At 35.5% G+C, this 12,064-nt stretch overlaps 2 protein-coding genes and 1 long non-coding RNA gene across 3 annotated transcripts; 1 reads left to right on the top strand and 2 right to left on the bottom strand.

The window, feature by feature from the left end:
- Nucleotides 1-1,994: 1,994 nt before the first annotated feature.
- LOC126726663 (uncharacterized) lies at nucleotides 1,995-2,711 on the bottom strand. Its single transcript, XR_007656021.1, has 2 exons — nucleotides 2,442-2,711; nucleotides 1,995-2,314 (listed from the first exon to the last, which is right to left on the bottom strand). It is a non-coding gene; the product is annotated as an uncharacterized LOC126726663 (long non-coding RNA).
- Nucleotides 2,712-3,453: 742 nt separating this feature from the next.
- Nucleotides 3,454-7,185, bottom strand: LOC126726659 (zinc finger CCCH domain-containing protein 1-like). Its single transcript, XM_050431976.1, has 4 exons — nucleotides 6,891-7,185; nucleotides 5,852-5,897; nucleotides 4,888-5,720; nucleotides 3,454-3,788 (listed from the first exon to the last, which is right to left on the bottom strand). The coding sequence occupies exons 2-4, from the start codon at nucleotides 5,886-5,888 to the stop codon at nucleotides 3,684-3,686; spliced, it is 975 nt and encodes a 324-aa protein (XP_050287933.1). The 5' UTR covers nucleotides 5,889-5,897; nucleotides 6,891-7,185; the 3' UTR covers nucleotides 3,454-3,683.
- A 174-nt stretch (nucleotides 7,186-7,359) lies between these two features.
- LOC126726661 (receptor-like protein kinase FERONIA) lies at nucleotides 7,360-8,962 on the top strand. The gene has a single exon (XM_050431979.1). It carries the CDS (start codon nucleotides 7,821-7,823, stop codon nucleotides 8,583-8,585), a length of 765 nt encoding a protein of 254 aa, XP_050287936.1. The 5' UTR covers nucleotides 7,360-7,820; the 3' UTR covers nucleotides 8,586-8,962.
- The last annotated feature ends 3,102 nt before the right edge of the window (nucleotides 8,963-12,064 follow it).

The raw sequence follows: 12,064 nt of genomic DNA, 5'->3' as shown, positions 1-12,064 counted from the left end.
GGGGTGAAGCGTAGTATCATCCATCGTAACGTGAAGCCAAGCAACATTCTGTTGGACGAGAAATTGGAGCCCAAGATGATAAATTTTGGGGTGTACAAGATGAGTCCTCCGAGTCTGTCAAAGGACTTACTTAGAATGGTGTCTGAGGTGGTGGATACTTTAGGATACTTGCAGTGACGGACCTACACTGGGGCAGAGGGGGGCCATTGCCCCCCCCCCCCCCCCAAATTAAAAAAAAAAAAAAATTAGTATAAAAAAATTAAGATTTGCCCTAATACATATACATACATATATATATATATATCTCCCCTCTTCTCAAATATTTAGATATTGACCTACAAGAAAATAAATAAATAAATAAAATTCATGCCCCTTTAACTACAAAAAAAAAAAAAAAAAAAAAAAAAAAAAAAAAAGACTAAACAAAAATCACGCACAAAATAAGAAACACTTATTTTGTATGTTATACTTTGTTGATGTGTTTTCTAATATGAAATGTTTAAGAAATACTAATTTTGTATGTAGTATTTTGTTGAATATAAAATAGATGTTAGTTTTTATTTTCATAAGAAAAATTTTGTTTTTAAGCTTTGGCCCCCCTCAGGTATGAATCCTAGTTCCGTCCCTGGATACTTGGATCCTGAGTATGCCATGCACTGGAAGCTGATGAATAAATCCGACGTCTACTCTTTTAGTGTGGTACTGTTTAGAGTACTCTATGCCAAAAGTGTAGTGAGACATGAATTGGAGAAAGATGAGGCGCATCTAGCTTCCTGGGCCCAAAAATGCATATGAGAAGGGACCATTTATCATATCATTGATCCGTATCTGAAGGGTAAGATAGCTCTAGAGTGTGTTCAAGATATACATGGTTATTGCCAATTCTTGTGTACGAAATAAGGGAAAGGATCGTCCCACAATTGCTGAAGTGGAGGTAGTACTTGAACATGCACTAGAGCTACAAGAGAGCGTAGATGCTATGAGAGAGGATGTGGATCCTGATGGTGGTGATCAATATAAGTATCCCATTGTTGAATATACCTGCATTGCTTCTCCTTCTGAATCTGAGGGATCACTTGAATCTGAGGGATCTATTTTAGATTCTGATAGCACCACATCAGCTGAATTGTCCTTAGATGCCGCAATAGAAAGCCCAAATGGCCAATGATTAAGTTCGTAACAAAAATAAGAGTCTAGTGGCTGCGTTTTGCACTGCCTTATGAACAAAACAGGGCTGCTAATTAGTGATATCATTGCCACGATATGGAGTTTTGTTAAAGGGTGTGCTTTGCTCTTGTTTTGGGAAATGGATCTGATTTTAGTTTTGTTAGACTTTTATGTTGAATTGTAGTTTGAAGTTTTCATACAAGACTTTGTATTTGGTAAGCCTGAATTAATAACCACAACAATCTCATCTCAACATTGCAAATACTGTTTTTTGTAAATAGTCATAAGATAACTTGGAGAGGGTTGATTAGTCTTATTCACTTGCTTTCAAATTATTGTTTTTTCTTTGTTAAAGAGTAAAATTCTTGTTTCAAAGACACTATATTCTCTAGTTAATTTCCTGATGGAGAAGTTGAGCCCTTGAATTTATCACAAATTGCCTTTAGATCATTTCCACATTTATGCTACAAGATAGATTAGGGGCCTTTTGTTTGTTGCAATGGTCTTGACCATAGTTTTAAAAATGGGTACAGTCAAAGAACCAAATTATGGACTGATTACTGGTTTAATTAATAATTTTTAAATTATATAAATAAATAATTTTTCTTATACACTAATTAACTAATAGTAATAAATATGTTTACTTAAAAAATATATATCTTTTTAAAGAATTTGTGTATGTTTTTTAGCATTTTACATCTTACATTTACAAAATAAAAATACCAAAATGTAAAAAAAGAAAGAGTACTAAACATTAACATATTAATGTTACAAAATAATCATCCTACTAGATAATCCATAAAACTAACATTACAAAATAATCACCCTTAACATAATAAACTTTCAACATAACCAAATAAATATGTTCATTACATCCAAATAACAAATAAGTTTCAAACAAAGAACTATCAAGTTTTAAGGTTCATTGGATATCAACACAAGTCTCATTTGTTATAAAGATATTTGAAATTAGTGTCATCATGTGATCCAAATGCTCCACCACTGCCATCATCATCATCCTCATCCCTCATCATCTTCATCTTCATCTTCATTAGGATGATTTCTACCTTTAAATCCAAGAGTACCATCTTAACACCAAATGATCCCAAATCAATGTCATCATCCTCAATCATGTCATTGTTCATATCTATACAAATTCCAAAACCAATGAAGAACAATAAATAAAAGTACGATTCTAATAATCATTTCTAATAATAGTCTAATTAAAATATGCAACTAGGCAAAAAAATTCACAAAATTTCTTATAAACTAACCTCCTTGTGCATAGCTAGAAGACCTTTCTTCAATTGGATAAGCACCTTGTTCGTATAATGTATTCTCTTATTGCACATAATCAAGAAGTGGAGGTTCCTCTTCTTCCACTACCCAAAATTCTGTTTTATTGATACTTGCATAATCAATAGGATCAAAATTGAACTTCTTACTTTTGACACTATACCGTAAAATGAACATTTGAATAATTCAAACCAACCAAGTATTACAATAAAAGAAAGTAAGAGTAGTACTTGAATAATTGAACAAGATCTATATACCTATCTTTCAACTGGTAGTTATAATAAAGATACAAAAGATCATTAAGTTGTTGATGCTCCAATTTATTTTTCCTTTTGGTATGTACTTAATAAAAAACACTCCAATTCTGCTCACATCCTAAAGAGGCAGCTATTTGGCTAAGGATCTGAATTGCCAACTTTTGTAAGTTTGGAGCATAAGACCCAAACAACTTCCACCACTCATCTAAGTTCCATATACTACACAAAACAAATATACAATCAATATACAGAGATAATACTCTTCAAAACATAATTTCATATCATTATTAGCTAAAGTAAACAATATCTTACTTGGCTGAGATGTCTTTGCTGTTTCTAGTGCAAGTTGAGTTCCAAAAGTTTGCTCACGCTCTCGAAATAGTTTTAATTACTCCACCAACTTGAGTCGACCATAGGAAACTCTTGATTCAATAACATCTGTCACAGGAGATTATGTCTCTAGCCTCTTATTAAGAGTGGATAGATCATATTGGAATGCAAGATTCAACCAATAAGCTGCAGCATGAATATCTCTATAGAATTGAGTATCCCAACGATCCTTGATAATTTAACATATGGCTCCAAAAATTTCTTCTTGTCCTTGAAATTTTTAATTCCATCAATTGCTCTATACATGCCATCATAAACATATCCCATAGCTGGTTGTTCATCAGAATTGTTCCAAATAGGCTTAAACTGAGCAAATCTATTTGCTTTCTTGGATACCCAATACTAATTAAATTCTGTAGAAGCCTACAATATTACTCCATACTTAAATTACTTTCCTTCAGTAAGATCTCTATTTAAAGAGAATTTCCCCAGACAGTTTACAATTTTCCGGGAAAAAGAGAGACTGATAAGGAAACTTCCTCTTTCAAATGCTAACAAAAGCAAAAACAAAAATAAAAATATTCATTCCAATAAGTTACAAACCAAAGAGCATGACGAACATCTGAGCAACCATTATTTACCCTCTGCAACAATCCTTTTGCGTATCTCATGAGCTGTATTGAAAATGCCAAGAGTAGGTTTGTTGCAAACAAAGCATTTCTTGTTCTTCGCATGATGCTGAAAAAGAGAAGAACCTCCAGTTAGAATACACTTTCAAATAAAGGAGAGATGGGCAACAAAGAAATCAGACTGACATGTTTTGTAGGAAACCTTTGGTCATGCTTAAGCACCGAACAAAAGAAAATAAAAAAGACAACATGATATTTATTTTTAACTGAGTTGTTTTGACAATGCAACTTGCTGAAAGTTCATGGCATCAGCTGCATAATAAATCTTGCTAGAAAGTTCATAATGAAAGATTTTATGGCATCAATCAAAAGGAAATCCTGGATCTGATGACTACATTGATTTGAAGGACCCAACAGAAACTTGGATTGAATGCCTAAAATTGCAGACTCAACAGTTGGCTGAAATTTCACAAGTAATTGGGCTCAAAATTGAAACCACATAGAAAAAAAAAACAAGCATAACTCAATTCTCTAATAAATAAGACTTCAAACTACTTATACAGAAAACACATGTTTTGAAAGACTTCACTGAGAAATAATTTTAAAAACCATAATCATCAAGTTATTTACACCCATATAACAACCTTATGTCTTTGATCCATGCACAAAACCTAAGCCCATTATAAGAACCCACTTCCAGACCTAGGCAAAATATGTCTTGACAGATATGCAACCATCAAAACTCTGAGAATAATTATGATACCGGAATTTTATCTCAAACTTAAACCAGCTCTAAGTATTCTTTGTTAGTGTATTTGAAACCCATCTGTCAGCATCTTGCTGTATAAGTCACTCATAGCATTTGATTGTATAGTTAATTTAAATGGCAAAGCTCCTCATCTAGAAATTTAACGAGTTTACATATGTACGTAAGTGTGAAAGTATGTGCTACTAGTATCTAGTATAGGGGTGGGGATGGCACAGGTAATAAACCTTTATAACAAGCCTACACTTTTGTCATGTTTCATACACTGCAAGTCTGCAATTTAATCCATTTCCAGCTTCTTTTTTAAAATTTAAAAGGGTTTATTTTTTAAAATGTGTGATCTGATTTTCTTCTTCAAATGAATGTAAAAAATTCCATCATAAAAATCCACAAATAGTAGACTGATTATGCTCAATAATTTAAGTTGGTATAGAAGGGATACCTTTAATGCGCAATGCTCACAGAAATAGTGCTTGCACTTGGTTACAACAGCATTGACAAAAGGCTGCCTGCAAATGAAACATGCAGAGGGCAACGAATCATCATTGTCATCTTCCTCACCAGGATCTACACCGCCATCATCCTCATCATCTAATCCCAAAGCTAGATTTCTCTTCCTTGCTTTCTCTGCTTCATCCCACTCCTTCTCCATTTGCCATCCAGACTTGTAATCCCCTCGATCATGCATAAACTTACAGGAATCTCCATACCCACAGTAACCAGTCTCTTTGTAATCCTTACATATGTCCGGTTGATAATCAAATCTCACAGAAACTCGTATGTGAGCAGAAGCCCTCAAAGGCCCATGTGCCCCACCAGCTTTCTCACTAGCAAATGTTTGCTCTCTTCGGAAACCAGCCTTGTAATTGGTATATCCATGAATGCCTTTATACAACTTTTCATCCCCAGAGCTTTTTCCTCTCCCCTTCAAAGCCTCCTCTGCTTGCTTAAGAGATCTCTGACACAATGCATGAGCATCTCTTGAGAACTCGGTCTCAGTTTCTAGAGTTGCTGTCGCTCTGCTATCATGTTCAACTTGAATTTCCTTTGAAGACTCAAACTGAAAAATTGGCTTCTTAGATTCTTCTTTTGCTTCATTAGACATTTTGTTCTTAGAGGATCCAGTAGAAAAATACAGCTTATTGTCGGGTTTTATGGTTTTCTTCTGACTGTGTAAGAATGAGCCTTCTGTTTTTGCATCCTCTTTTTCATCTTCATCAACTGTTCGTTTTCTGATGTTTTTATTCCTTGACGGCTTTCTGAAAAAGTTGCAGACTGAAAAGACAAAAAGATTAGACATATCTTGGGATGAAAATAGCAAATAAACACAAAAACAAAAGGTAAGAATAGTATCCAAATGGTAAATACACAATGAAAGAGAAGGGATTGCAGCAGAAGAATTATACGTTGTTCAGGCTGTTGATTTTCACCCGAATCTGACATTAAGGACTCCTGAAAATCATTGACATATAGTGTCAGTCCCATACTAATGATGCAGAAAATATAACAGCACATGTAGCCAAATTTATTGAAACTACTGCAAATTTGGGATCTACACAAAAGACCATATTCAACCAAAGAAAATATCCCTCAAATGCAGGTCCAGAATTATCAAAAATATACATGTTGATACATATAGATACTACAATGATATATATACACACACAGATACTTCTGCGACACTAAGAGTGTAACAACAAACATTCAACTATATCTCATTCCTGGCTTTTAAACAACCATGCCCAAGCATACATTTCAAGGATTTGGTGGGATTGGAATTTTGTTTTGTAGAGACAAGCTCATCCCAGTATCGGCAAGGCATGAGACCCTAAAACAGACAAAAGTATTGTATTTTCTACCTCGGAAGAATTTCATCAAACAGAAAAGGTACTTCCTACTTCTAACCATAGTACCATACCATAGAAAGTAACATGCTCAATTAACTCTCCCAGATAGTACAATAAGTCATAAAATTTAGAGAATATAACGTACATAATTCAATACAAAAAGTCCCAAATCTACATGCACCCTTTTAGCTTATAAAAGCAGACACTACAGTTGGTTCATTTCAAATGCATCAAACCATAAACCCCAATATATACAATTTACAAAGCTGCTTAAGTCAATTCATAAACCCCAAAATACATTCAAGATATTCATGAAAAAATTCCTAAAATCACCATGACCCATAGAGAGACTGAGATTAAGGTTATCAATTTTCAGTTCAAGGTCCTAAATTTGATGTCACAAGCTCCAATTCAAGGCAAAAACAAAAACCCTATCCCAAAATACCTCTGAAACCAAAGACCAAACCCCAACCTAAAAATCACAGAATCTTTGGTGAATCCAACCACCAACTCAGCAATCAAAGCCTAAACAAAGCCACTCACAAGCTTAAATCACCACGGTTTCCGAGCAACCAAACAAAGGGAAAGAGAGTAGTACCTGGAATGGAAATAAGAGGTTTATTACGGCAAGGCTTTAGCTTTTATGAATGTTGGGAAGGTTCTAGATGGAGCTCAGAAGTACGGACGGCCATGGCGGTTTGACCGTTCTGCAGAGAGAGAGAGAGAGAGAGAGAGAGAGAGCATAATCTATTAAATTTTTATAAATTTAATTTCTCTATAATTAGTGGTGAGTGGACTGAAGGATTGAAATCAAACCGGCAATGCCGCAACGGTGAGTGGTGACAACTGACACAGAGACCGAGAACCTTCAGCAAAGACAGAGTAAAGGTCCGTAGAAGACCTGAGAGAGAGAAAAACCACGTCGTTTGAGCCAAAACGGCGTAGTTTTCGTACGTTCTCTTGAACGGTTGAACCGGACCGGTTCTTTGTTTTTTTGTGGTAAATGATAGATTCTGGTTAAACTTGCTTTTTTTAAGTTCGTAGTAGGCATAACCGGACCGGATTGGTACCTATGTCCTTTTTTTGAGATAAAACCATGAAATTAGTCCAAACCACCCATAAGGGATCATTTCCGTGACTCCGTGATCGCCGGGTCAAGCCGCCACTTCTCCGTCGTCAAATCTATTGGTATACGACCGAAGCACCAATGGAAGGAGTTTCAAAGTTATTCAGGACGTCCGGGAAGAGAGCAAAACCATCTTTGGCTCTTCCTGATGAACTATGCCGTCAATTTTCACTGGCTGAGATGAAGATAGCCACCAATAACTTCGACGATAAATTATTCATTGGTCAGGGTGGTTATGCGAAAGTATACAAGGGGTTGTTAATTGATGACTGTAGCTGTACTATAGACGTTGCAATAAAGTGTGTAACGTAAGACAGGTTAAGGACCGAGGTGCCGTTGGCTTGCCAGCTACACCACCCTAACCACGTCCCTCTCATTGGATATTGTCTCGATGATCAACAGATGATCCTAGTCTACGAGTTCATGGTAAATGGAAACCTCGGCGACCACGTCTACGGCAGTACTAACCACCATGATCCCCTCCCGTGGAAACAAAGGCTCCAGATTTGCATTGAAGTGGCGCGTGGACTGCACTACCTTCACACTGGGCTGAAGCATACCATCATCCACCGTAACGTGAAGCCGAGCAACATTCTTCTGGACGAGAAATTGGAGGCCAAGTTTGGAGATTTGGGGTTGTGCAAGTTGGGTCCCTCGAGTTTGTCAAAGGCTTTAATTAAAATTGAATCAGAGGTAGTGGGTACTTACGGATACGCTGATCCTGGGTATGTGGCGACCGGAGAATTGACTGATAAATCTGATGTCTACTCTTTTGGTGTGGTATTGTTGGAAGTACTCAGCGGCAGGAAAGCATTCCAACGATTGGGAGTGGAAGAACAGCCGTATCTGGTTAATTGGGCCCGAAAATGCAAAGGAGAAGGGACCATCAATAAGATTATTGATCCGTATCTGATAGGGAAGATAGCTCCAGAGTGTTTCAAAATATACGTCGACATTGCGACATCTTGCGTGCGAAATGAGGGAAAGGATCGTCCCACAATTGGTGAAGTGGAGGCAGGCCTTGAACATTCTCTGCGGCTACAACAGAGCGCAGATGCTGAGAGAAAGGATGGTGTGGATCAACATAATTATACCATTGTTGAATATATTTCTGGTACTGCGTCTCCTGAGGAATCTTTTGCAGATATATATAGCACGAACACATGAGCTAAATTTTCCTTGGACACCAACATGGAAATAGGGACGCTCCAAGTAACCAAAATGAGAGCATAGTGGCTGAGCACTGCTTTAGGAACAAAACTGAGCTGTTTGCCATGGTATGGAGGTATTTTTTTGAGGGTGTGCTCTGGTTTTGGGAAATAGATCTGAATTTAGTTTTGTTATATACTTATATTTTTTATGTTGAATTGTAGTTTGAAGTTTTCACGGCGATGGATGCTACACAGTTTTCATTGATTGATATGCATGACTTTCTTTGTATTTTGTAAGCCTGAATTAACAACGACAACAATCTCAACATTGTAAAGTACTACTGTTTTTTGTAAAACTTAATGGGATAACTAGGAGAAGGTTGGTCAGTCTTATTCACTTGCTTTCAAATGATTGTTTTTCCTTTGTTAGAGAGTAAAATTCTTGTTTCAAAGACAACGTACTCTCTGTTTCCTGATGGAGAAGTTGAGCCCTTGAAATAATCACAAGATGCCTTTAGATCATTTCCACATTTATGGTGCAAGATAGGTTAAGGGCCTTTTGTTTGTTGCAATGGCGATGGTCTTGAGTTGTACGGCACAAGCGCCTTTTTCCTCCCACTTTGGCAGGACCAACACTAAGTAATAGCCTTTATGCTGCAAAATACTTAGATGGTCATAAATTGGTTCTGTGTATTTTACTATGGGGATCCCTGCTCGATTATTCATCAAACTGCTCAAGGTCTTTTACATTTATCAGTTAGATTGATTTGATTGCATTTATCTGCCGTACAAGGATTAGTTGCACCAAGGGAATTTGATACTATCAAACAAGGATGCCAAACTGGAAATTGTAAATTGTAATAAGGTAGCACAAAAGACATCTTCCAACGAAATACCTACCCCATGTCTATTATAATCCAAAAGGGGGCTAAAACGAAACTGAATAACAGAATGTACTTAATAGAAACAGATAATTATAGAATCTCAACTTTACGACATTTTTAAACGTAGAAATATGCAGGAATAGTTTACAATTATAAAAGATACTTTGAATATCCATATTCAAAATGAAACCAATAAAATAGCAAATGCATAGTGCATAGAGAATAAATTAAAAAAGAAATATGGAAAAGGAAAGAGACATAAAAAGCCTGTAACCAGTGCTTTATGAACATTTTTCTCTTTCTAAGTGATTTAAGATCACCACTTCATGGAGTTTGAGAGCTTGAGAAGACATGAAGCTTAATTGGTTGTCATAGAAAATTTCAAATCATTGAATGATTATTGGGATTGCTTAATTATGTCTTTGTGGAAGTAATTTCAGAGATGAATGTATATAAAAACGTTACTATCAGAGATGAATGAAATGAAACCTGATCTTTCCAACTCTATGATGAAGCTTTTGTTTTCTGGCAAAAGCTTTAATTGTCATATTTTTTTTTAAGCAAAGTGTCCATGGCATCTTTTCCATAGCTTAAATACTCTTCAGTTGTGATGAATGCAATCTGGAATATGTACTTTCATTCACTCCCCCTAAGATTTTGAATGCTTGGCAAGGGCTGCAAGATCAATGTTTTTGATTAGGGAGATGTCCTCAGTCAAAAGTTATGAAAGTCTATTCCTGAACTATCAACCAAGCAAAGGAAGGTAAATTAACCAATTTGAGGCCTGCTGAATGGTAATTATTCCATATTAGTTTGCAACTGGCTCAGAATTTTCTCAGCAGAACCCAAGTTTCCCCACACTACTTTCACTCTCAAGTTGCAGAGGAGTTTAGTTCTTCAAGAAAAAGGATATGATGCAGATTGGTTCTTTGTGGACCATCTCAAAACCTCTCACATTGTCCTCTCTCTCTCTCTCTCCGAACTTCTTGTGAGTAGCTAAGGCTGCTGATGCTTATAAAATTATTGACATCCATTTACATTTGCATTCCTAAGAAGAGTTTTCCAACTATCATGGTACCAAAGAAATTATCTTGAAGGTGACAAAGGATAATTCTCCTACTATGTAGAAGGCGCCATTGTATAACGATTTCTTGATGCTCCCCACTTAAAAATCTCAAGCCCACCATTGTCTTTCGAAGTTTTAGTTATTTTCTCACAAAGAGCAGAAGCAGATGCATTACTAGTCCCAAGAGTAGCATTCGAGTTCTCACCCATATAACCATATTGACATCAGAGATGGGGAATCCTAGTTTCATTTTCATAATCTATCACCTCTATCTTCTCCCTAATGCATTTTTAGTTCAGGTTCAGTGCAAGTTGCAAGGTTAGCGCCAACATGCACGAGTTTCCTTGGCTACCTTTCAAAGTCTACATCTTCAGGGAGCTTCACCATATGAGCTCCTAAAAACCAATACCTCTATTTGTAGTTGCTCAAAGACATTCTAATTACAGGATATGTGCTGATAGCTCAATTTCAATCCCCAATAACAGTAATATGGTCGTCAAAGTTAAGCCCATGAGATCCAAGACTGGCTAGAAAATGACGCTTCAAAGAAGCATCAAGCAAGTTCTCAATAAGCCCTCCAATCATGTAGGCAAAATGTGCCCCATTTTCCCTTAATTTGACATGACTCATGGGGCAATAATTTGCATAGCCTAAATGTAACATTCCAATATTTTAATCTCGAAAAAATACAAAATAAGGTCTCTTAAATGAATATATTTAATAATTGAGTCGATCACTCAATAATCTACAATCTCAAGATCAAATCATCTAGGCTTTTTTTAAGACAAAGTAAACTCCCAAAACAATATTTGAATATCAGTTATGTAAAAACAAAAATGTGTGTTTGAAAATTTAGTTTTATAGTGCACTTGAAGGCAAAAATTATCACTCCTTAATAATATACTGTACCAATAAAACTATCTAGGGTAAATAAGAAAACTTTTCATATTTTATAGATTCGATAAATTTAAGAAATTTTACCATCATTAATTTATATATATATATATATATATATATAAAAGTAGAGACTTTATATATGAAAGTATAAGATTCTGCCAAGTAACACATTGTATTGCATTCTTTTCATTTAGGCTTCCATCTCATCTACATTTAGCATTTATGTCAAAGTATTAACTAATGGCAAATGCATTTATTTCATTTTTTTTTTTTTTTATGGAAAAAGGCAAAAATTTGTATACATTTATAATTTATTGCTTTGAATAGATATGGATGGATCTTAGAAGTTATTAGAAATATAGGAATTAAGAAAACTTTTCAATTGTGGGTTCTAGTTAGTTCAACTGGTAAAGTCTTTGATAATTATATAAGAGATCTAGGGTTCAATCCCCGCCTACACCAAAAGACTGATTAGTGTTTTAGTTTGATGATAAAAATCTATTATCAAGAGCGGACGCCATAAATTGAAACTCTCTTAAAAGAAAACTTTTCAATTTTTCTACATAAGGCTAACTGCAATGCAGAATTGCAAGAGTTAGATTCAATGAATTAGGTAAATATTATTTGTCTCTGCATTTGTCCAATATA

Source organism: Quercus robur, chromosome 5 (genome assembly GCF_932294415.1).
Source record: "Quercus robur chromosome 5, dhQueRobu3.1, whole genome shotgun sequence".
NCBI lineage: Eukaryota > Viridiplantae > Streptophyta > Magnoliopsida > Fagales > Fagaceae > Quercus > Quercus robur.
Note: the sequence above shows the minus strand (reverse complement) of the source record. Positions and strands in the feature narration are given on the sequence as shown.